Genomic DNA, 26532 nt, shown 5'->3' with positions numbered 1-26532 from the left:
GGATTAAAGGCTCATTCTGGACCAGGTCCTTCTTCCTTTTACCTCAGCATTTGGCGCTGCAAAGCCTTAGCAAATTGCTGCCAAGGCTGCTCTCTGCCTGACTCAAGCACGTACGCTCCCGTCTATCTCAGGCAGCAGTGCCAGGACCCTATTTTACAGAAGAGGAAGCAGGTGTCCAGGGAAAGGAAACGGCTTGCTCCAAGTTTTACCAAGTAATTAATTGGCAGAGCTGACATTCAGATCTACCTGACTTGAAAGCCTTCCCTGATGCCCCCACCCTGACTTCCCAAGGCCCATCATTTCCTCTTATAACACCAGCATGGCATGCACAGGGCAGTATCCCGCCAGTCTGTCTCCAAGAGCTTTCTGTCCATCAGTGCCTTGAGTCAGTGCTACTTACTGTCCCATTTCACAGAGCAAGCAAAGAAGACTGAAAGGGCTTTAGGATTTGCTCAGGATCGCCTAGCCAATATAGAGCCCAAGGCCACTCACAAGGCCTGGGTTCTTCTAGTTTCCTAAGCCAGTGGGAACCTGGATGGAAAACTGACTTCGCAGGCAGAAGAGAGGTGAAGTCTGAGGCAGGAAGTGAGAAGAGGAGAAGCCGGGTCCGCTACTGTTTAGCCTTCTCACTCCAAGACCAGCGTGACACGCAGACGTGAGGTAAACAAACATGACATGCCCCTCTAAGGGCACACCTGGGGTAGACAGATCCAGCATCAGTAGTCTCACTTGACTACTTTGGTTTTGGTTTTTTAGAAATCTTACTTTAAGGTAAGGCCAAAAGCAAGATTTAAGAGGACAAGTCCAGCCAAAGGTCTCTTCGACTCACAATGAATACATGGTCTTCACAGGCTTCCAGGTTCCCCACCATCACAGACTGACAATCATTATCAATACATTGGTTTCACTAACGATTTGGTCACACTCAAGTAGAGAGAAAGCATGCTTTTCCTCTTTCTTTCTAACTGTGGGGAGAAACAATAGGCACAGTCAGGTCTCAGTACTTGTTCACGGACACTAGAGGCCATATGTTTAGTTATTCAATTCTTTACCGACATAGTCATCACACTGTGGAGTTTCCCCTGCATTTCTAACAAAGGGCCCTTTTGTAACTAGGGTGTCCTGCTAGAGAATACAGCATGAAGAACTCAAAGCAATCACATCTACCCTCATCTGTTCCCCTTTGTCTGTGGTCAGCCCTGGCTGAGTCTTGGATGATGCTTGCCAGCGAGGAGCTGTCTCAATGGCCAGGGTGCGGCTCTCCTCAGACTCACATACCCATCTCCTGTTCAAAAATCATGCTACAAACTATAAAATCACACCAGATATTATTAGCCTACCTGTAAGGTGTGAAACTTGCCAGTGTATCTGGAATATCTTGTATTAAAAATAAAAAATAATAATATCAACAATAATAATAATTCCATTTGGACCATTTGGGAAAACTTGGTATTGCCTACAAAGGAACGAGTAACTTTGTTTCATAGAATGATCACTCTGGCTTCTACTCACAGACCCACACTTAAACCAGAAGCCGTTGTGACTGCTAAGGACCTGAAGTCCTGTGGTTGCTATTTGGGTTTTTTTGCTTTGGTTTGACCTTTTGGAAATCCTACTTTAAGGTGAAGCAAGCGAGATTTAAGAGGACAAGTCCAGCCCAAGGACTCTTTAACTCACAAGAGCGCCAGAGCTGGCAGTAAGAACTCTCAGCTCAGCCCAACTTCAAATCCTAGTTCTTAACTCCTCCTTCCACGCCCACATTGAAATGTCCCCGTTACCCATCTTACCCAGTCTTGCATACAAGGAGGGGGGCAGAAAGCAGGGAAATGGGTTAAATAAGTTCCTTTGAAAATGTAGAACTTTTTTGAAGCTTTATAAGGAAAATTTTATTTATATTGTTAGAACAAGGTAATATCTCTTTTTTTAAAAACTTGATTATCACGGAGAGCATGATTTTCTATGACACGTTAAAACTACTTTTTTTTTTTTAAATCTACTTCAAAGTCTTACTATCTGAAGTATGGGTCCTATGTTCTATGTTCAAACCCGAGACTTGTTATATTATTCCAATCTCAAGGCACCCTCAGAGCATGCCTCATACAGTTTCCAGCTACTGGGGAATCACCATGACAACATATTCCAATCTCAAGGCACCCTCAGAGCATGCCTCATACAGTTTCCAGCTACTGGGGAATCACCATGACAACATATTCTATCTGTGTGGATCACCCAAGCTAGCAGGCGCTTACTGTATTCATAAATTGTTAATTTGTTACTTCGGTAAACTTACCATAAAAACAAAGTATCAACCCCCCTAAATGAAAACAGTCACATAGGACCTGCTCTCCAGCACCCATGTAAAAAGCTGCCTACGGCAGCACCCGCGTATCACATGCCTATAACCCTAGCACTAGGGGAACTGAAGACAAGCAGTGGAGTGTGAGTGTGAGTGTGTGTGTGTGTGAGTGTGAGTGTGAGTATGTGTGAGTGTGTGTGTGTGTGTGTGTGTGTGTGTGACTATCTTTCTATAATGCACACACACATTCCTACCTTCTAGGCTCTTCCCCCACCCCTCTGCTAGGCTCTTGTTAAATATTTGCCCTTCCCTGAAGCTTCCAAGGCTATTCTTACGTTGTTAAAGGGGGAACTAGCAAGTGATAGAGAGGAAAGAGACAAGCTAGTTCAAAGTGACCCGACCTAATCAGAACCTTGGGCAAATAACTGGAGAGAAAAAGTGGCTTGAATTACTTTGGCGCTTTATCATTTGAGCTGTCACAAGTGGCATGACATGATCTTTTGGGAAATAATGACTGAATCCAGTCTTCCCTTTCCAGGACCAAAGACTCGGAGGTTCCGAGTGGTTGAGCCTCTCTGTGTCCTGCCCTCTACTGGGAAGCTCTCATCAGAACTAATGTAGAAGCAAATGCTGCATTTACGAGAGTTATGAGGGCAGCTTCCACTTACTGCTGTGGATGTCAGAACAAAGTTTACTGTTGCAGGCCCTTAGAGCATGCATAGACTCATGGAAGGAAACAGGTGGCACGGCCAGACCACGGACGCAGAAGCGGGTGGGGTTCACACTCTGTCTTTGTGGCTCTCACACTTTGGCTATCATGTTTTCTCTTCTTCTAAGAGCTTACTTCCTTTTTCACAGGTTTCCAAGCCCCTTTGCAAGGTCACAAGCAAAGCCCTTTGGCCCACAACACACACACACACACACACACACACACACACACACACACACACACACACACACACACACCCCTACCTCTCACGGAGCAGCCACTAGGACTAGGATGGTAAGACAAACAAGGACTACAGGACACTGGTGGCCCCACCAACACCCATTTCTAAGATGTGTGACATCTAGAGTTAAGACTTCACTAGGGGAACACAGCTCAGCAGGAGAGCACGGGCTTATTAGCACAGAGAAGCCCCGAGTCCAATCTGTAGCATAGCAGGAGTTGGAGGTGAGAAAGACCTCTCCACCAGTGACCTCTTAGCTTCTCTGGATTTGCCTGGGGTTGTTACAACACCTTTGAGAAGGGAGCTTGCACAGGCCACAAATTTAGGCCTGAAATGGCTAGAAGGAAGCCTTAGTCCTTCAGGCCACCAGGTTCAGCTTTATCTGATCCCATTACTTGATTTATTCTCCTTTCTAAGGCTTCTTCTCTCAGAAATACTCCAAGTTTCTAACTCAGACAGTTGGTAGCAATTGCTATGCACTGTGGTATGCACTATCCTAGGGGCCTGCCCTGCACTGTGGTGTACACTATCCTAGGAGCCTGCCCTGCACTGTGGTGTACCTATCCTAGGGGCCTGACCTGCACTGTGGTGTACACTATCCTAGGGGCCTGCCCTGCACTGTGGTGTACACTATCCTAGGGGCCTGCCCTGCACTGTGGTGTACACTATCCTAGGGGCCTGCCCTGCACTGTGGTGTACACTATCCTAGGAGCCTGCCCTGCACTGTGGTGTACCACTATCCTAGGGGCCTGCCCTGTACTGCGGTATGCACTATCCTAGGGGCCTGCCCTGCACTGTGGTGTACACTATCCTAGGGGCCTGCCCTGCACTGTGGTGTACACTATCCTAGGGGCCTGCCCTGCACTGTGGTGTACACTATCCTAGGGGCCGGACCGAGGTTCTCAGTTTTATTTGATTCCATCAGGCTGCCAGCGTCTAATACTGATCCATGAAAGAGCATTCTGGGAAATGTACTTCTCCTTGCTCTTTATCATGTGTTCTATAGCTTCTGCATCTGTAGAACCCCATCAGGGTCAGCACGTGTCACTTACATGTGCAGAAGTTTGTGCCCATCCACTCTTTGTGGCTTGTTTTTAACTCTAATAGTGTCCTCCTACCAAGGACAAAGTAAGCCCTTGTTTGCAGTTTAGGATTCGGAATTACAGGCCAGGGCAAAGGTCACCAATCCACTGACCCAAACAGGAAGTCACTTTGTGCAGAGCTCTAGTCAACCTTAATGGGGTTCGTTTGTAACACTTTCCAAACAGTTCTGCTTACAACCAACTCCATTTAGTAACCAGTAGCTTCGGCCAACATGTTGGCAAGCCAAAAATGGTGAAGACTCTAAGAAAAAAAGGAGCATCCTTTTTCTTGCCTTGGTTGATAAAAAAAAAAAAATAGTTTTTGCCTTATCCAGTACTACAGTTTGTGGATAAAATGTCTCTAACAGGCGTGTATTGAGGACTTGTTCCCTAGTGGCCAGCACTGTTTTGAGAAGTGTGAAGAGGCTTTAGGAGGTGAGAGGCCAGGTGGAAGCAGCAGGTCACTGGAAGCCTTTGAAGGTCAGACTTGGTCCCCAGTCCCTTTGTTTCTCTCTGCTTCCAGTCTACCAAGAGGTGAGCAGCCTCTGTCACATGATCCTGTAGCCATGATGTGCTGTCTCACCATAGGTCCAGAATCAATGGAGCAAGGATGGTGGACTGAAACCTCTGACACTGTAAGCTAGAACAAGACACCCTCTCCCACCACACACACACACACACACACACACACACACACACACACACACACACACACACACACACACACACACACACACACACACACACACACACACACCACACACACACACACACACACCACACACACACACACCACACACCACACACACACACACACACACACCACACACACACACACACACACACACACACACACACACACACACACACACACACACACACACACACACACACACACACACACACACACACACACACACACACACACACACACACACACACACACCACACACACACACACACACACACACACACACACACACACACACACACATCTATCATCTATCTATTTTGTCACAGAGCCTAAAAGGTGACACACACTCTTGGCTTCTTCAGCTGAGTCAAAGGAGAGAGTGCACACAAAATCTGAGAATAGGAGGACAATGCTATGATTTTAGGGAGCACCATGGAAGTGCGTTTGCTCTAACTGCAACACCCCTTTTCCCACTTCTCTGCATCCATGTGTAAACTGCATGGGTTTAAACTGGGCTCCTCTATACACGTAACTATGCTCAACGTTTCCCTCCTGACTTTCTTCAGGGGACACCAAGGTGTATTTCTGTTAATATATGATATCATATACCATAACATAGTAAGTGGTTAGGGCTACAGAGGACGCACTGAGACACAGGACATAGGGTCCTCTTGTTGCGTTTGCTGTGTATTGTAAGTAAGTATGAGGGGATGCTCAGACTGGAATCAGGCAGCCAACGCCGTCTCTGACTGCCATTTCTATCTGCACAATCCTGGGGAAAGCACTGAAGGGCTTCCCTTGTGCACACTTGTTTTTAAAACAAATAATTATACTCAGGTGAGCATATAAGGCGTTCTATGATTTATAAAATGCACACACAGGAAGAATGAGGCCACCACGAGTGTCGTTATGAACAACTCTGGACAGCCCAGGGATCGGTCTGCTTCTGCCTCTCCAGTGCTGGGATTACAAATGCGAAACACAGTCTTCTGTCTTTCAGTATGCACACAAAAAAATGTGCATTATTAGACAATATCCATAGTACTGTGTTTTATCATGTCTATGAAACAGCCACAATATTATTATTAGGGTATGAATTATAATTTCTGTTAAGGTGAACATTTAAAACAATCTTAGCCCTCGGTTCTTTGCACGTGAACCGCCTATTCTTGTCCTTTGCCTATCTGTCAATAGACTATTTTTTATACCTGTATGGATTTCTTAGGTGACAGAGATACTAATCTTAGCCCTGTCGTTTTTATTTCTAAAATATTTTTCAAGGTATCCTTCTACTTCTCTTAAGGAAACATATTACATAAAAAGAAACTTGTTGATTTAACATCATAATGATGTAATTATAGTATTTCTGGGTTGATCAATACTCAGGATTTCTGGACACAATTAGGATGTCCAGGTAAAATAAGAACAAACAAGGAGACAGAATGAACACACTGGGGTAGATTGTGGGAAAGGCCGTGGACCGGCAGGGATCAGGAAAGCAACATCAATTTTCAAACATCTAAGATAAATGAGAAAGTACGCTATAGGGTAACAGCTCTGAAAAGCAGTGCTACAGTCAGAGGATCTTCTCAGGAACCGCACTGAGCAAAGGCAGAAGATGGTCTCACATACTGTAAGCTCTCTCCCCCAGGAAGTGCTAAGCAGAGACTGAATACATCCAGCCGAGACCTGTTCTCAACAGACCAGGGTACTCTACTGCAGTGACCTGGGTCATTTCCCTAGCTGGTTCTATTTGTTTCTTAAGTCCCTGGAAGCAAAGCCTGTTTTGCTTCTCCTTTCCTCTTCAACGTAAGAGCCAGGAAAACAAAAAAGACCAATGCATTTACTGTTAAGCCTTCTGGTTCGGCTCCAATTAATTGAAGTTTACTAATAACCAAGGCTGCCTTCTTGAAAAAGAACACAATGGCCCAAGCTCGGGGGAACATGTTCAAGTGTTCCTAGACTTAAAGGGGAGCACTCTTCCTAGCCAGCTGAAGGTTCACAAGCCTATCATACTTAACGGCTGACAGCTCCTTCTAAGCCAGTAGCTCCTTTATACCAAAACCAAAAATGGGGAAGCCAAAAGGGGGAAATGGGGGATGGGAGAGCATTAGAAACCTCTGGCCTTTGCTGCCAACAGCATCTGACCCGACACGAGGAGAAATGCAGTCACAGCAAGTTCTTCACGTGACAAACTATACAAGGCAACCGATCACATACATCACCAATGAAGGCGCCCCTCGTACACAAATGCACCATTGATAACAAATTCACAGAGGGCTTGCAAGATTAGGATGGGATCAGTAATTTATCTTCATCCATCAGTTATAAAAACAGTGGCCCTGGTGCACAATTAAGGGTGCCCTTAAAAATTAAAAAGGACGCAATTTCAAAGAAAGAAAAGAAACCAGATGGTAGTTGAGCCCTGATTACTGGTTTATTGGAAGGAAGGCTGGTGGCTCATGTGGATAGGCGAAATGACTCACAGAACTGGCCGATGTCAGTTTCACATTGCTGGACATGGAGAGTTCTGGTAGAGATCTGCTCTGTGGTCTTGAGACACATGGAGTTGGAATTACCAAAATCCTCCCAAGCAGGGCTTGCTACTCTATGAAATGGGTGGGCCACAGAAGTACTGACTGGAGGTTGGGTCTCTCACTCAGCGCAGAAAGAATGAGCCTTGGGTCGTGAGGTAATTTCTGGGTCAGGCAGGTTCATCCTTCGTGTGCCGTGCGGTAAGGAGACCAGTGATTTAGTCATTTTGTGGCAATGTGATGTGGTTGGGAAAGTACAGACTTCACAGTCAGACTAAGCTGTGAGTCTTGGAGCCTTTACCACATAGTTCAGCCATGACATCTTTCTCAGAGTCTTTCCTTCTTTCTATAACACAGGATGTGCTTTAGAAAGTTTTATGTCAAGTTGACACATCCTAAAGTCACTTGAGAAGAGGGAACCTCAATTTAGAAAATGCCTCTATAAGATTGGGCTGTACCCAGGCCTGTGGGACATTTTCTTAGTGATTGACGTAGGAGGTCCCAATCAATAGGCGGTACCATCCCTGGGCTGGTGGTTCTATTAAGAAAGTGGGCTGAGTAAGCCATGAGGAGCAAGCCAGTAAGCAGCATCCCTCCATGGCCTCTGCATCAGCTCCTGCCTCCGAGTTTCTGCCCTGACTTTGATGAACTGTGATGTGAAAATAGAAGTCAAATAAACCCTTTCATCTCCGTGTGCTTTTGGTCACGGTGTTTCATCACAGCAGTAGTAACCCTAACAAAGACAGAGGGTAGCTCTAACCTCATATGATCACTGTGCTTGTGATCAAAGTGAAGGGCATTTGTCATACGCTTGGAGCCCCTGTGCATGGCTATACATGAAACAGTATTCATTAACGAGGGTAACGCGCATGATTTCCTTCTTTTCTTTCTTTCACACAGGCTTGATTTGTAATCCAGGCTTGCTCTGAACTCACGAATACTTCCACCCCACCTCCTAGAGCTCAGATTTCAGGTGTGAGTCACCACACCAGGCTAGATACTACTCACTGAGATTACCATGTGCGGGCGCTAATGATTATCCCATTCGACCTTCACTAAAGGTCACTATCATCACCTCCATTTTATCATCAGGGAAACTGATGCTCGGAGAGGCACAATGGTTTGCCCAAGTCACTTCACTATCAGGCACTAGGGAAGACAAGGAACTCAGATCGTCTTATTCCGGAGTCAGCGCCTTGAACAGCCTAAAAGTCCTTATGTATAAAGTTAACTTCCCTTCCTCTAATATATCTTATCCACTCTCTGCTCATCTTGGAGAACCGTATCTGCAAGACACCCTTCCAGATGAACAAGCAATATATCCTAGTGACCATAATCAGAACTGCCAGTGAATAATGACCTCTCGCTAGGTAACTATGCAGCTTTCCACCCAGTAAAATCTGAGGCCCGCTAAGCCATATAAAGAAGTTTTAGGGTTTAGTTGTAATGGCTACCATGGCTGCTTGCATGCATTCGGCCATATATATAGTCAGTTCAATACTACATGATGCAGATTCCAAGAAAAGCTAAACACAGGCAACCAGGGATCCGATAGCTCTGGCACTCAAGGAGTGCACCCCAAGTGGGTACAACTTTCAAATACAGTTGTTGACTGGGGGAGGCACAAATCACAGAACAACACAGGGCCCAGCTTGCCCTGCAGCTAAAGCTTCAGAGGCCGAGTCTCAGTTATAAGATTACGGTTACATATTTAAAAGACGATATTTATTTGGGGGCATTTTAAATGTCTGTTTTGCATTTGCCTTCATTTTTTTTCCCATTAGAGGTTTTAAGTACTGAACACTGGGCTAAATCCATCAGAAAATCTGGTATTGAATCTTGGATCAGGGGAGATTTTCTTTGTATTTCTCTCCAGGTCACCTCTCTTCGGTGTCCTTATTCCCAAAGCTGGAATTTAAAGCATGTTTTGTGATGAGCTGCAAGGAGTCTTAAGAGAGATCCAGGCGTGGAGAGAATTAGAAAGAGGGTAGAATGTTATAATTTTATATCCACTGTAGGCCATTATTCACAGGACTATGCAAGGCTACTGATTGAGTAAAAACTAGAACCCATACTTTTGGGAGCCCAAGGTAACACTCAACTACTCATGAACTACACCTATTACCTATGCACTGAAATTTTTATAAGCACCAAGAGATGAAGCAACGGCTAGAAATAACATCAACCAAATGAGGCCTGACACCAAGCAACACATCTATGCCCAAAGTGAGCAGCCTACCAGGACACCAAGCCTTACACAAGAAAATGTCTAGATTTCCGTTGAAAATGAAATTGCGGACCAGTGGGACAGATTAGCAGGTAAGAGTAACAGATATACAAACCTGATGACCTGAATCCAATCCCCAGATTGTTCAACATTTCGGAGAGAGAAATAGTTAGCCTCTAACCTTCACATGTCGGAATTTGCAGGTATGCACACACACACACACACACACACACACACACACACACACACACAAATAGTAAATATAATGCTGACCTATAACTCTTAAAAGCCTGTTCCCCAGTCTACCTTCCTTAACCAGGCTTGGCTACTGAATCTCCTACTTAAGTAAACGTTACCCTAGAGAAACAGATTTTCAAATGATAATCAGCCTGGTTCATTATCGGTATCAGCTTTCCTTTTAGGGAACGGATCAGGTCCTCTGAGCACCCAGCAGTCCTGGAGTGAGCCCTTCCTCCCAATAGAGGAAGTGATCAAAGTTTTCATGACCATGAAAATGGAGACAAACTGAGCAAAATTGCTTTAATGAAACCGCTCATGTCATGTGACAATCTTCTGTGAAAGTCCAAAGCTATGTGCCAAGCTCTTCACACCTCACAGTAATGATTAGAGCTGAAGGGTTTCATGACTAGCTAGTCAGAGGCGTCACATTTAAACATTTGCAATCGAACTTATATACCCATAAGAAATGCCAGATTAAGAAGCAGTATTTGCAATCCAACCCATATGCCCATAAGAAATGTCAGAGTAACAAGCACTATTTTATTAGTTGATACAAAATATCAGGCAGGCACTATCATAACCTATGCAGAATACTTTTTAAAGTTTAAAATGGACAGTTTAAAGAAAAAATTTAAACATGTATCTTTTTTTTTTTTACTTCCACTGGGAACTACCAATAAAAACTTTAAAAAGAAGCATTTAAATTAAACCCTGAAGAGAATTTTTTCAGCATTTTTACTCAGGTAGATGTCATCTGGTGACCTGCTTCCCCCTGAGTTTTCTGTTAGGTGAACAGAAAGTTGCTGGTGACTGAGTACTAGAAGAAACCTGCCGCGACCATGCTGCACGCAGTTCTCCCTAGGGTGTGCTCACGAGGAACAGCCATCAGGCATGGTGGCTGGCACAGGTGCTCAGCCACAACCACCCTGAAGGTCAACGAGTCCTGTCATCGCAAGAAGGCCTTCAGAGAGACAGGCTTCCTTTCATTATCGTTCTTTTTACAAAGAAACAAAGTTTCTCAAAAAAGAAACATTCACAGGACTTAACAATATCTATTTTATAAACAATTATATAATCTTGTTTTTCTTAAAAGGCAGTAAGTGAATGTGGGTTTTAGCGGTTGTTTTTAGACATTTATAAATACTGGCGACACCTACCGGCAGAAAATATATTTTCGTTCAGTCGCTCTTTGTGCAGACAGAAACAAGAAAACTTCCCCTGAAACCCACTTAAGTTTCTTTTTCCAACCTTGCCCATCTCCATTACTGGGAAGCTATTTATACCTGACCAATGAAGTTGAGACATCTATCTCTGTCTCAAGGTGTGTCAAGTGTACTTTTATTATGGTAAAAATAATTATATTAATACAACTCAGTGGTGATCCCTGAAAAATACTTATCAGTATTTCCCAAAAAGCATTCACCTCCCATCTTTGTTTTCACACAAGTACATCCCCACAAAGGGAATATAAAAATATTAGTGATGAGGAAAATTAGCATAACAGTTCACGAAATGCTAGAGCACATATCTACAGATTATGACTAACAAGGGAAGAATAAGCAGGCAGCTTCACTTAAGCCTTTACCACAGGACTCCAAAACACAGGACAAAAAGAGCAAAGCCGGGTCAGAATTCACAGCTATTTTCACTATGATCTTCTCTGACCCACTTTAGTTTATTAACCGAACTGGCTATGCTTTTTTTTTCATCCCAGGAGTCTGAGAAGCCACCAGTCCCATCCCTACTGAAAACTCATATCCAACCCAGGCAGTAGCAACCTGAACCCCAGGAAGGTACCACCCTGTCCAAACAGATGAGAACCCGTCACACTTCCATAGCTGCTGAGACTACGAGCTCTACAAATATTCAACTAGCTACGGAAAGGAGAGGGGTTTATCTTGTATAACCAGAGCCTGGCGGAGTCCTGCTGCAAGGAGGCACTGTTGGAGGACATGAATCTCCAAACACACCTATACAGAATTCAGAGTCAAGGGCACACACTGAGCAGACAGACCTACATGTGTCGCATAGGTGGAACCAACCGTGCAGTGACTGGGCGGGACACACATCTGCCTCCAGCGCCACTGCCCACCTGCCCCCGTCTTGGTGGTTCTCAGAGTGAGGCAGAGGAAAGTGGAGAACACACACACACACACACACACACACACACACACACACACACACACACGGGGGTGGGGGATGATGAGCTGGTCCTATAGACGCCATCACAGCAAGGCTACGGTCTGATAAGGCAACTGTCTTCTCTAAAACCCCGAAAAAGAACGAGAATCGTCTTCTCCCCCAGCTTAACCAACTAACTCTTAAGGGCAGTCAGCAACTTGCCAGAGACAGAGCACATGGGGGTGGGAGGGGAAAGCTTAAGAAAACCAAACGGAGAGGACCCCCTCAATTACCCAAGGGCACTGCCTCTCTCTCTCCCTGCGCCCAAGTTCCCAGAAAGGGAACTGTTTCTAGTCTTTAAGACAGCGAATTCACCAGCGTATAGCTCGTTTTCAGCCTCAATTACTCTTTTAGCTTAGACCCAAAATGAACGACAGTCTTCCTCCAACCTCCTTTATTGGTTACTTTTGACAAGTAAAGGTGCCCTGTCCTGCCCTTGCTCTCAAACAGCTACAAAACCAAGTGTGTCTGGTGAGATATCTGAACCGGTCCCAAAGAACTTAGGCTCTCTTAACCCCGACCGAGGACGGGGACACATTGCTTTACGAGGGGCTCTTCAGCGGGCTCTAGACAGAGCCTGGAGTTCTGTCTGCCGGACTCTCCAGCAGGAGAGAGGCAGCGTCAGGAAACTGCGGTTCCCGGGCGCAGGGAGAGAGGGGCAGGGATAGAGGAGCCAAGAGAAGGCGAGAGGGAGCATTTGAAGGGGCGATCCGGAGAAGCGCAGCACTCGGGGGAGATAGAGAGAAAGCGAGCGGTATACAAGGTGAGGTGGCGGAGAAGCCCGAGGTGCAGGTGTGTGGAGGGCGCGTCCTACCTCGTCCTTGGCCACCCCGCTGCCCAGGGGCGCCTCCAAGCTGCAGTTTGCCCTCTTGGCAGTGAGGTAGAAGGGGTAATCCTTGGCCACCATGGCAGCTGCCGGGCCTGCCCTTTGCGATGTCACCGCTGATCCCAGGCGACAACAAAAATCCCGGGTAAAAGAGGGCCCGAGCTCCACGGTGCCGGCGGCGGCGACGCGAACACCTACAGCGGCTTCTAGCAGGCTGGACCTGACGCCTGGCTCCACCGGGTGGGCGGGGGCCGCTGCAAGCCACGCCCACGGAGGGAGGGCGGGTGGGCGGGACTAGAGAGGATCACCCCGCCCTCCTAGGAACGCCAGGTGCGGACGTGTAGACGCCTCGTGGGGCTGGGGCGGTTCTGCCACCTTTGGGGACCTCAGGGAACAAGCGCGCTGAGCCACCAGACCCCAGACAACTCCATTCGTGGAAGAACAGTTTGTAGCAAGGAGGCCCGGACCCTAGGCAAACGCCGATAGAGCGAGGGGGCAAGGCCCAAGCCAGAATCATTTTGAGGCGTAGGCGGGGGGTGTGTGCAGGGTTTCTCTACATAGCCCTGGCGGTCCTCTTAAGTGAGCGTTAGTAGGGTAAAAGCAGTCCAAACAGTTAAATGCGCCCACTTTAAGTGTGCAGTTCAAAAAGCACCGCGTAACCAACCTCCACAGCCGAGAGACAAATACTTTCCACCACATATGGAGTCCCCTCTAACCATCCTCTTCCCCCTCCCACGTGCCTACACTCACGCCCCTACACCCACGCTGGACTGATTCAGTCTGTTTCCAGTCTAAGGCAAAGATCACGTTTTGGGGGATCTTTTCTAAGGGAAACACTGACGTTGTAAATGCCCAAGAAGCAATTAAAAGGGCGTTGCTGCAGCCCTGATCAGTCAGTAAAAAACAAACAAACAAACAAAAACAAACTAGAAACAATGGCAACGGTCTTTGGTAAGAGTACTTTAAGTAAACTTTTCTAATTATAGAACACCACCCCACAGCGATCAGAAAGGAGATGGGTCTATGGGTGGGGCACTGAAAGATCTCCTTGATGCTGGCCTCAGTTCGAAAAGTAAAAGGCTGGCCTTTTGAAGAATAGTTAGCAAGTGTGGGACTCTGAGTTCAGTTCCTGCATCCAAAATATAACAGTGCGGAATCAAAGCAGTAGAACAGTCTGTGATCAAAACACATCTACAAAAGAATACTTTCCTTCTTCCTTCTCTTTCTTTGTTTCTTTCTTTCTTTCTTGATATTTTCTATAAAGACATACTTGTAGGTCAACAACATTTAATGTCTAGAAAAATCTGAGACAAACTTACACTGTCCCTGGTGGCAGAGGAGAAGAAACATCTGAGATAGAAAAGGTAGTGATAGTCAACAAAGAGGCTTTACAGTTACAGTAACAATTTTCAACGTCTTAAAAGAAAACTATGTTCGCGTGTCACCCAGGGGAAAGAAGAAATTAATTTTCTTAAAGTTATCATTTCCTCCAAATAACATTTCTTGTAAACTTCCCTGTAGTATCTTTTCATCCTCCAGTGAATGGCCTGCATACAGCAAGTGCTGTTACATGGAGCTACCGAGTCTTGTTTTTACTGCTGGGGTGTGAGGGAGGCAGTGTGATGGAGAAATAGATTCTGCTTAGACATTCTCTGCTTCCAGATGAGGTCAGAACCCAGCAGTTCCTACTTTCCCTGGTGAGAAACTGCTTAACGTGTGGATCTTCCACCTCAGGTACCAAACCCTAAACCCACCCATTATCTTGCCCAACTAGATAGCAGATCGATGAACTGCCTTTGGATACAGGAAGAAGCATATGTGTGAACGGGGCTCCTAAACGAGTGAGTTCTGACGAGACTGGAGAAAGCTGTGGTTTTCTTTCTAAGTACACAACCTGAAGCAACAGGAAGAAAGCTGCAGCCAAAGAAGTGTGGAGTGGGAAGGAGCCTGTGACAACCACTGACTTTCCCCACCACACAGTCATACTCCCTGCAAGCGTAGCCAAATGTGCTGCTGGAGCAAAGGGAACCCCATCTCCAGGGTGCCCAAGCAAGCCAGGCCAGAGGTAGTGACATGTCCCAGAGCCAAAGCACCCACAGCCTCTTTTCCTTTCCCTGTTCCTCCAGGGCTCACCCACAATCTCCACCACAAGACCCTGAGCATCAACAGCTCATTTGGTAATGAACTTTGATCCCAAATGAAGTTCACTGGGCCTTGTTCTCCAGTTGGAAAATACACTTACAGCCCTCGATGGGGAATTCCCTGCATGAGATTCCCACGGCTCTCATATTGGGGTGTTTTCTTCAGCATTCTTAGGACTGACCAGGCAGTGTGACACACCAAAACTACCTGGTGATAGTAAATGAGCCCTTAGAAATGGGGATGGGGGGGGCGGCAGAGAGAGCACACCAGTTAAAAGCACATGTTTCTTTTTTAGAGGATTCGAGTTCAATTCCCAGCACCCACATCAGGTAGCTCAAAACCACCTATACATCCGGCTCCAGAGGATCTCATAGCCTCTTCTGACCTTCACTGACACCCACATGCACAGGGAACACACAAACACACACACATACACACACACTCATACAAGTGCATGTGAAATGGAGAAGGGAAATTGAATGTCAAGTTTAATTACTGGACACCAAATAGCAATCATACTAATAAGCAGCTTACCACATACATTTCATTTTCTTTTTTTTTTTTTTTTTTTTTTTTTCCAGATGAGGACTGAATCCAGGGCCTTGAGCTTTCTAAAGCTCTACCACTGAGCTAAATCCCCAACCCCTCATTTTCTCTTAAGACTTTTTTTGCCTTTCTTAAAAAACACTAGGAACCATAGAATCAGTGACTAGCATACATGCATCAAACTCATGTTGCTTTTTACTATTCCTCTGGGTGTAGTAGAGAAAGAGGGAGGGAGAGAGAGAGAATTGCAAATCGACAGAACTATTTAAATCGTGCCACAAAAATGAGTGTGATGGAGAGCGCAGTAACCTTGGGTTCTGATTTTCCAAGTTCTCATAGACTGAAGGTTTGACCACCCAAAATGGGTTTCTCATCTCTAAATTCCTAAGCATGCATGCATGCATACATACATACATACATACATACATACATACATACAAACGATTTGTGTGTGTGTGTGTGTGTGTGTGTGTGTGTGTGTGTGTGTTAAAATAAAGCCCATACACAAGGCCAGGAACTTGGGATAGGATGTACAAGTTCTGTATGCTGTCCATGGGATATTCCAACGATTTTTAAAAGTATTTTTTGCCCTGTGCAGTATCTGCCTTGTTTCCAGGTTTCTTGCCTTTCCCTCTGCTTTGTTCTTTGCTGATTTGGGATTTGGGAAATCTGCCTGGGACTCTAAGTAGGAGTGTGAGTAACCAAAGACTTAGCAACAAGCTGTCCTGCGAGAGGGCTCTCAAGCACAGAAGCAGGCTAGTGTCTGATTCTGAGAGAGGCTGGACCAGCTTGGTAATTACTCCCAGCAGAGAAGCCGTCATGTCCCCCTGCCCCGACTGTGTGCTGTGTGTGTGTGTGTGTGTGTGTGTGTGTGTGTGTGTGTGTGTGTGTGTGTGTTTACAGCTTAGGCACGACACTGCCCAATAGCAGCTTCCCTAAAAGTAACAATACAAAACACCTTTCAGAGCTCTCCTTCACAACCAGTTATAATCCTATAAAATGCTTCACGGCCAGGCAGTGTTCCTCTCGAGCCAGGAGCCTGGAGCCTGGAATAAAGAAGCCTGTTTTGCATTTCCAGGATGGATGCCAAGCACAAAGCTGTGGCCTTGCTTGTGCTGTGCAGGGCATTTGTGCTGCTGAGGGGTTGGACGTTGCAGCCAGGCACACTACTGGTGGTTAGCCCTTTTGAGCCTAGCAGATGATCAGGACATACCTACCCTGGGGCTAAAACCTGTTGTGGTTTGCCTTGGAGTTCTCTCTGAATTTGTAAAATAAAGGCAAGAGGGTTGGGGATTTGGGCAGTGGTAGGCGCTTGCCTAGGAAGTCAAGGTCCTGGGCGGTCCCCAGGAAAAAAAAAAAAAAAAAAAAAAAGAGGAGCAGGAGATTTGGGCAGGGGAGGAGTCAGGAGCAGGGGGAGGAGTCAGGAGGGGGGAGGAGTCAGGGGGAGGAGAGGAAGGAAAAGGAAGAAGCGAGGAGAGAGTCCTCGTGGGAGAAGGAGAAGCTGGAGACCTGGCAAATAAAAGGTGCAAGGGATGAGGGATTTGGGAGCTAGGAATAGGACAGTGTAGGGTGGATCTGCCCAATCTAGACGCTAGGTTGTTTTCATATTAATTGCGTTGCGTTTTCTTTGTACTGGCCGATTCGGGTTGGAGAGGAAACTGCAACAAAAACCTCAGAGGCTGAAGTGGCTGTGACCATCTTCGCCAATAGGGCCACGATCCATTCTATCAGCACTACCCTGAATATCATGGTTCGATTTCTTTCTTCCTTAAAGGCTCACTTATTGATAAGAGTGATTCATCCATTCATCAAACAGGCACTGAGTTCCTCCATGGTTAGTTACCTCTCTTCTCATTTTAGCCCCACCCTTAAGCTTCCCTGCTGGGCAGGTAGGTATTAACTCCATAAATAAATATGGTCCAATTTCAGACATGGCCTTTCAGATGAAACCTCCATAGTTATGCATCCCAGAAGACGCTGACCTGCCAAGCTCAGCCTCCCGCCATGCAAACTCCCGTGGCTTCCCTGGCTTCTTGGAGGGATGTCTTCTACTGGCTAACCAGACAGGGTCATGCAGGTACATGTCGGGCACTCGCAAGTTCTGACATCTCTCCCCTGCCCTTTCTTTTGGCCAATGGCCCCAGTTAATGATCAAGCACCCTCTCCGTTCTTCAACGTCAGTTTTGGTGGGAGGAAGGAGGAAGAAAAAGCAGGGAACTCTGAGGAATCGGGGCTGTGATCTAGGGCCACACCAACAGCGAAGTCTCAAGTCACACATTGGTGCTTCCTCCTGCCTGGGGATGAGCCTCATGGCTCCAAGACAGATCGGTAAATATCCAGCTGTGGATACTCTACAGCTGCAAGGATTAATTCTTGCACTGTCTAAAGTGTTTTGTTTTCAGGAACAAGTTTAAAACAACGATAGCAGCAAACAGAAACCCAAACCCTTCACCTGATCACTAATCAGGTAATCGGCTGTCATGACAAAAGAAAAAGAGCTATATATTTTTTAAAGTACCTATAAAACTTGATTGTACTGCTATGGCACAACAGGTACATTTCTTGTCCTCTGGTTTATTAGAACAATGACTTATAGTTAGAGGTGATTCCATGTCTCCTGACCATGTCTGTCAGTGTCTATACGCTTTTTGTTTTTGTTTCAATGCACAGTCTTTTTTTTTTTTTTTTTTCTTTTTTTCAGAGCTGGGGACCGAACCCAGGGCCTTGTGCTTCCTAGTGCTCTACCACTGAGCTAAATCCCCAACCCCTTTCAATGCACAGTCTTATTCAGAAGCCCAGGCTGGCCTAGAACTCATTATGTCGCCCAAGCTGACTTCAACTTACAGTAATCCTTCTGCCTCGGCCTCCAAAGTGCTGGAATTACCAGCAAGTGCCACCGTGCTCAGCTAAATGCATTTTAAAATTTAAAAATCTAGAAGATGTCAGAGTTCCTTGGCATCTAGTGGGTAGGGGTTGGGATGCTGATACTGATAGTACTTGTGGCAACTTCCCCAACAAAGAACGGGTGCATCCAACGTGCGGACAGAGCCACCGATAAAAGACCAGAGTGACACGTGGCTCTTGGCCAAGAGGATCTGTTGATCTTCACCTTGAAGGTCTTTTTAGACCTTGACTCCTGGTTAGTATCTTAGGCAGGGCAAACGAAAAGTCTGAGTGCAAAGAAACCCAGACTACCGCCTCACCTCAGACTCTACCGCCTCACCTCAAACTCTAATGCCTCACCTCAGACTCTACTGCCTCACCTCAGACTCTACCGCCTCACCTCAGACTCTACTGCCTCACCTCAGACTCTACTGCCTCACCTCAGACTCTACTGCCTCACCTCAGACTCTACCGCCTCACCTCAGACTCTCCTACCGCCTCACCTCAAACTCCACCGCCTCCTCACCTACTGCCTCACCTCAGACTCTACTGCCTCACCTCAGACTCTACTGCCTCACCTCAGACTCTCACCTCAGACTCTACCGCCTCCCCTCAGACTCTAATGCCTCAGACTCTAATGCCTCACCTCAGACTCTCACCTCAGACCTCAGACTCTACCGCCTCACCTCAAACCTCAGACTCTGACCGCCTCACCTCAAACTTGACCTGATGTTCATGCCTGACACTTAGCCAAGTGACAGATTCCACATGACACAAAAAAGTCAAGAGAAGAAAAGAGAATACAAGAGGAAGGAGAGACAGATAATTCTCCTAAAATGATCCACACACACACAGAGGAATGGGGAGTATCGCTGTGATTTGTTTCATAGTCAGTATCTAGATTTTTTTTTTTTTTTTAAGAAATGAAAGCAGCACTGAGACTCTATTTGGGAAGAGGAAGGGGGAGCAGTGGGAAGAGAACGAGAGAGAGACTGTCAGCGAAGATGTGTGAAGATGTACCGCACATGCATGTATAAGACGTCACGATGAAATCCACTGATTTGTACAATTATCATCTGCAAAATAAAAAAACTACTACTTCATATATAAAAATCCACTTCAAAAGTGAAAATTAGTTTCAAGAAAATACAGCTAAGCAGAAACGGGGAAGTGGGGATGAAAATTTCCAGATTCAGGTCTTTCCCAGAACTTTTGTTACCGTACTTGGTTGGGGTTTGAGGCAGAACCCCGAGTTCAGTGATTGAATTTCCCAAGGGTAGTTCCATGATTACTACTGGCTGCATAGGTGTGATCAAACTATTTCTGCTCTTCAGCCTTCAGGTAAAACATACACGCATGAGAGACTTGTACGCCGGCCATACAGAGAGAAATGAGAGCCCAAAACGGTAAAATCTGGCCTTTGCTGGTGGAGGTGGGCTTTCTTCTACCTTCTACAAGCACAATAATCAATATGTCACATCTCATCCCCTTTCAGATGCCACAGACTATAACTCTGCTACTATGTTATGTGCTCTCTCTCTCTCTCTCTCTCTTTTTTTTTTTTTTCTTTTTTTTTTTTTGGAGGCTGGGGACCGAACCCAGAGCCCTGCCCTTTGCTAGGCAAGCCCTCTACCACTGAGCTAAATCCCCAACCCCGTTATGTGCTCTCTTAAGGAAGAAAAATACCTTACAGAAGTACACGCTGCAATTCCTTATAAGCCACACTGCGGGTCTGGAGATGTGTGAGGGCTGTGGCTGGGGAGGTGGCTGAGTAGTTAAAGCGCCCACCGCACAAGCATGGGGCCTGGATCCTTAGCGCCCACATGAAAGCCTGGGTGAGCATGGCAGCCATCTTGGATCCCAGTGCTTAGGCAGAGACAAGGGATCGCAGAGCAAGCTGGCAAGCAGACTCTCGGTTTCAATGAGAGAACCTGCTTCAGGAAGTAAAGTGAAGATCGATCACTGTTAGACACCTGACTGACACCAACCTCTGGCCTCTCCATGCACATGGATGTGCCTACACATGAGTACACATGCACGCCGGACATACATACACAGGAAAAGGAAGTGCAGCATGTGTGAAGAATGACACGCAAATGTGCTCATGTCATTGCGCCTGCATTGGACATTTGACATCTGAGCAGCCAGGCTGACGTATCCTTATGTTGCTTCAAGTAGAGTTAAATAAGAAGCTTACCCGATACCCCGGGCCCCATTTTGGGTTCAGTTCCTTTGGCAGAGGAGCCCAGAAATGAGTATTTTTAATCAACACAGTCAAGGGGTATGTTTGACTGACACTGTGTTATGAATTAGGACAGTGGCTTCCCACTGGACCCCCTCCCTTGCCATCAGCAATGTGACATTCGCAGACCTTTGGTCTCAAATATCTGAGGATGCTTAACCCAATGTGGTAGCATCAAAATCCAGAATGGGCAGAAAAAAGCTATCAATGGGTTCATGCAAACCATCACTCACCCACCGGGGGATCTAGAGTATGCCAGGCAACATGCTATCTACATACGGGTGCTTAAGGGGAGCCATGAAAAAACGTGCAGGTCCACACTTCAGCTCGGCTCCCAGCGAAGCCACCCACCAGGAGACATGTTCCGGCACACGGCTTTGGATTCACAGACTGGTATCTGGGGCTCCAAAATAAAAATGCACTTATCTCTGTAGCCGAGAGGCACAATTGCATTCACGTTTTTAAAAAAATTAGCTGCAGAGAATGAAAGGGAAGCCGTGGGCTTGAAATGTTTACCTGCAAAAAGGACCTGGGGCTGGGGTGTGTGTCGGGTGTTCTGTAGAAGACCTTGATTATAGAACTAGTCTAGCTGGAAGGAACAACAGGTTCGGGGTCTCCTGGCAAGCGTGCGTCTCATCTGCTGGGGGCGGACGCTGGCTGGTGAGCTGTAGAGCTGTACAGGACCATAGGCTGAAATGTCCCGGGTGCTTTGGGCACCGTAAGAGCTTCGGAGAGGATAGGGGAGTGGGTTAACCGAGCGCTTTGGCTAAGTGGGAGCCTCCTCAAGAAAGCGTCTGGGTAAGAAGACCTTGAGCTCTTGCCCCTCCTGACTGCACCTCCTAAATTCTGGTATAAAAAGCATACTCTACAGCATTCAGTTTATGCTGTGCTGAAGAATGAACCCACGGCTTCCTGCGCGCTAGATAAGCAGGCTGCTAGCTGAGCCACATGACCAGCCAGAGAGTTCCTGACTTATTTGACTTTTTTCCCCCAGCTGACATCCAGGCCCACCTTCAGCAAACACAGTTCTCACATGTCCACAGTCCTGACCAAACTAAAAGCCTTGGCAGCAAAAGGCTGAGCAGAAAAGCGGCAGCCATGACTTTGTGCTCATCGGTGATGACATTACCGTCTGCTTCTTCCGCTTTGGTGGCCTTGCCCTGTTAACTCACACTCAAGGTTCTCTGTGACCCCCAAAGGCTAGGGGGACCCTCATTTTATCTCCCCACCATACTGATATGATATATCCACTGCTTGACCCCAGTCAGGCCCAGTGTTGGGTTGAAGAAGGGGTCATGGATTTTCCCCACATTGCTACTCAAATCAGTTCTAGTTCTTTCTCCCATACTGGCACCTATCAAACAATGAAATTAAAATTAAATTGAGATAGGGCTGATCATCGATATCACCAAAGAGTTAAATCTAGAGGTACCCCCCCCAAAGTAACGGTGTAGTTTCTTTTTAAAAATTATTGTTTTTAGTTATCTATATGCATGCATATTTGTGTATTGTGGTTAAATGAAGAGGCCAGAGGCAATGTGAACCCCCTGACGTGGGTGCTGAAAGAGCAGTACAAACACTTAACTGCTGAGCCATCTCGCTAGCCTCTAATTTCTTAATTTCTTCTTAAAATAATAGTTTTTTATGGTTAGGCATGGGGACATGCCTAACTCAGGAGTTAGCAGCTGGTGGATCTCAGTGAGTTGGAGGCTAGCCTGGTCTAGATAGTGAGTCCTAGGCTAGCCAGAGGTATCTTAAATTTTTAAAAATGTATTCTTCGAGAACTTCATACATGCATATATATATATATAATTTGAACTCTTATTCATCCCTTCCCCTCCCCTAAACTCCTGTATTTCCTCTACCCTCACGCCCCTCCCCCACTTCATGACTATTTTACGAGTATTGTTTTATTCATTGAGAAGCAGTAAATGAAAATTGTAATTGTGACCATATCCCTCCCTTCTCTAACTCCTTCTAGATCCTATCTCATGTTCCCCTCCCAACTTTATACGCTCATTCTTTTTCAAAGGTATTAGTGGGCAGTCACTGTTGCCCATACATGCGTGGGCCTGGGGACATCCACCTAAGCATAGTTCAGTTACCAGGAATCATATCCCTAAAAAGAGCTGACTCCCTCTGCTCCTCTCCTAGCAGCCTCCTCAGTTATGTGTGGAAGCTCATGTGCCCTCCCTCCCTAACCCACCACAGAGTGTGAGACTAGGAGCTCATGAAGATGGGCTATCAGAACTTTTTTTTTTAAGATTAATTTATTTTACATACGAGTACAGTGTTGCTGTCCTCAGACGCACCAGAAGAGGGCATCAGATCCCATTACAGATGGTTGTGAGCCACCATGTGGGTGCTGGGAATTGAACTCAGGACCTCTGGGAAGAACAGTCAGTTCTCTTAACCACTAAGCCATCTCTCCGGCCCCAGAACTTTTTAAAAGTACACACAGATCCTTAACTTAGCTTCCTGATGGTCCAAAATTCATGGAAATAACCTGGAAACTTAGGAAGGTTACATTGAATCTTTGCTCTCTTGAGATAGGAACTGAAAGGCTGAGGGGAGAAGGATTTTCTATAGTGTTTAAGATGCCACATAGCTCTAATCTGAAGTGTCCAGGATGATGAGAACGTGTGGACTCAATTTTATTTTATTTTATTTTACTTTATTTTATTGAGACATTGTCTTATTTACACTGCCTAGGCTGCTCTTGAGTTTCTAAGTTCAAACAATCTTCCTGCCTCAGACTTCTGAGTACCTGAGACTCTAGACGAATCACTATACCTTATCCCTAGACTCAACTTTTTCATCCCAGGAAGCCAAAGGGAGAGGAATAAACACTTCTCTGTTGGCTGCTTGGGATGGTGAATCTTCACTGACAGCTTGACTAGAATTAGAATCGTCTGGAAGATTGGTAAGAATGGTCTTCAGTTGCACTTGTGACCTCATTTCCAAAGAGGACCCACCCTTGGAATGTCACCTCTCAGGTCAGCATCCTCCTTTCTCAGATGGCCACGATGTGAGCTGTGCAATTCCCCTGTCTTCTCAGCCGAGACCGACAGAGCCCTTTCCTCTTTTTCAAGCAGTCCTGTCAGGCATTTGGTCAGAGCCACACAGAATCCGTGAACACTCTGTTCCACCCGAGGACGGGTCATGATCTCCCTCTTAGATTCTCATAAGAGGTGCCTGAGAGCTTCTGGCATAGACACCGCCAAAGCCATCCACCAGGGAGTGGGAGGGAGGGAGGAAGAGAGGTAAGAGAATTGAAATGGTAAGGCCAACATCATGTGGCTTCCTTTCTGAACTTTAATAACCCTGAGCTGCCTGCAGGCTCAGAAAACCCAAATGCTGTAGTAGGTACAGGGATTTCTCTGGTGCCAGGAAAATGCAGTAAGACACGACTTTTACAAGGTAGGTTATGAATTAATGCCCTGCAGCGACCAAACAGGCTTTTAACATCTCCAAAGTTGGCAGCCAGATGCCCAAACGCTGGCTTAGTGCCTTCCAACAATGCACAACAGAGAGGACTGGGTACTTGAGGATGGACTAGTCTTCCAGGAGAAAGAATAGCAGAAGAGCCAGGTTTTATGATTGGGAGGAAGAGGGCAATTCGATCTGTAGTTTCGCTGCCACCACAGGCCCCACTGTAATGGACACGGGAGGTTTTCCACATGTGCAGCACATTTTCTAGAATGTTTTAAAGGGGATCGTGTTTGTTAGGCCACTTTAGTTACTGAAAGAACTATTCCTCCCCTCACTGGGGAGAAACTCATCCTGTGGGGTTATGCAAAAGATCAGAAACTACAGCTTCTCATTTGGATTCTGCTGTAAGGGAGCAGCTTGGGGTGTCTTGTTATGTTTTATCCCCAGAAGTTTCAAAGGAAGTGCCTGTCATCAAAATTCAAAAATAAATATGAAAAAAAAAGATGCTGGCAGACCAAAAAAAAAAAAGAGGGATCAGCATTCTGCATCAGTTTCCTGATCATAAAACTTTATAAAACAACCCACCCATTAGGGGAAAAAAAGTGCACAACAATAGTTCATATTCTTTCCTAAATGCTTGCCTCATGCCAGCCCGAAAGGAGGTGCCATCACGCTTCCTGAATCATGAGGTCCAAACACCACATCCCTTTCCTCCCTCTCTCATCTCCACCCAGTTGGCATCATTCCCGAACCTCGCCTCCTCTCCACGAGGAGCTCAGTGGAGCGGAGCCAACTTTCTCCTTCTACCTGACCTGAGGACGCTTGCCCGCCAAGCATCCATACCAGCCAGCAGCAGGAATAACTGAGGTTTCCTGTCCTAGCCCCATCCTTCCATCTTAAAGGAATATGTAACAGGGAAGGTTAAATTACAAAGTCACCAAGTAAGAGCATGAAGTCTGCTCCAGAATCATCTACAGGAGGATTACGAAGGGGCCTGCTTGGTGACGGGTGCGTTGTGAAGTCTAAAGTGTTTTCCTTCTACCTTGGCTCCATAGCAACATTTGCTCCCACCCAAATCCCACCCTCACTCTCTTTGTGGTCCTGAGAATAAAACCCAGAACTAGGCGAGTGCCCTAACACAGAGTGACTTGCCAAGGCCTATATCAAAACTTTCTTTGTGGAATTTTCAACACACTTCCTGTCAGTTCCTAGTACAAGCGAAAGAAACATACAAGCCCACAGAGGAGAAGCCTGGCCTCAAACGCTGAGTGTATAACTTGATGTTATGTGTGCATGCATGTGTGTGCACAAACCACTAGTGTATATAAAGGAACTAACATGAGTCAGTTCTTTCCTTCTACCATGTGTGTGCTGGGGATAAACTCAGATCCATCAGGCTTGGAGGCAGGGGCCTTTACCTACTGAGCCATCTTGCTGGCCCAAGTTTCAAGGTTTTAATTAAATAGGAAAAAGAAAAAACCATGAATGATTTGATGAGGTGATACAAATATACCTATATCCTAGACACACAGTCAGAATGATCAACAATTCACCACATGCCATTTTCTCAATGAATTAGAGGGGGAAGGATAAGCTTAGGCATTTGCCCATCCTTCTTTCTTTGTAGGGATTAATTCTTCAACTCCATACTCTCAAATACCTACTTGAACATTGGACCATGGAGATGGCGGCATAGTAAACGGGACTGACACAAACCGGAATTCAAAGCGGCTGTGCCAGCCTGTGATCATTATCATCTGACTAGACTTAAGAATTACCAGAGGGGTTGGGGATTTAGCTCAGGCGGTAGAGCGCTTGCCCAGCGAGCACAAGGCCCTGGGTGGTCCCCAGCTCCAAAAAAAAAAAAAAAAAAAAAAAAAAAAAAAAAAAAAAAAAAAAAAGAATTACCAGAGAGGATTAGCTGAGGGGAGACATCCTATGAAGAAAGTGGGTAGCGTCATCAGTCATCCAGCGGGCAGGGGCCCAGACAGAATCAGAGGAAAGAGAGGAGAAAGCTGGAGGGGTATGGGACCTCCCCAGTGCTCCTGCTCCCACCATGGGGAACCACCACACCCTCCCCACCAAAATGGACTGAACCCTCTGAAACCAGGAGCTGAAATAAAACCTCCTGTGTGTTGCTGGGTATTTTGCCAGTGGGGGTTGGGGGGAAGCTAACTAACATAGAGCTAAGTCCTGACTCTATTAGTCATTTACTAGGTGACCTTGGGTAAATCACATGACCTCCTCCTTCCCCTTC

The 26532-nt window shown here is 46.1% G+C and overlaps 1 protein-coding gene across 3 annotated transcripts in view; it reads right to left on the bottom strand.

Annotated features, from left to right (window-relative positions):
- Positions 1 to 26532, bottom strand: part of Arhgef3 (Rho guanine nucleotide exchange factor 3) — a 281753-nt gene that overhangs the window by 54709 nt on the left and 200512 nt on the right. Inside the window, exon 1 of one of the 3 annotated variants that reach the window (XM_032918598.1) lies at positions 13019 to 13241. The exons of the other annotated variants lie outside the window; for them this stretch is intronic. Within the exon in view, the coding sequence (XP_032774489.1) occupies positions 13019 to 13111 (93 nt within the window). The 5' untranslated portion in view covers positions 13112 to 13241. Of the gene's footprint in view, positions 1 to 13018; positions 13242 to 26532 lie in introns of those variants that run through there. 3 annotated transcript variants of the gene reach the window in all.

The sequence above is a fragment of the Rattus rattus genome, chromosome 13 (genome assembly GCF_011064425.1).
Source record: "Rattus rattus isolate New Zealand chromosome 13, Rrattus_CSIRO_v1, whole genome shotgun sequence".
NCBI lineage: Eukaryota > Metazoa > Chordata > Mammalia > Rodentia > Muridae > Rattus > Rattus rattus.
This window is presented reverse-complemented; position numbering and strand designations above follow the sequence as displayed.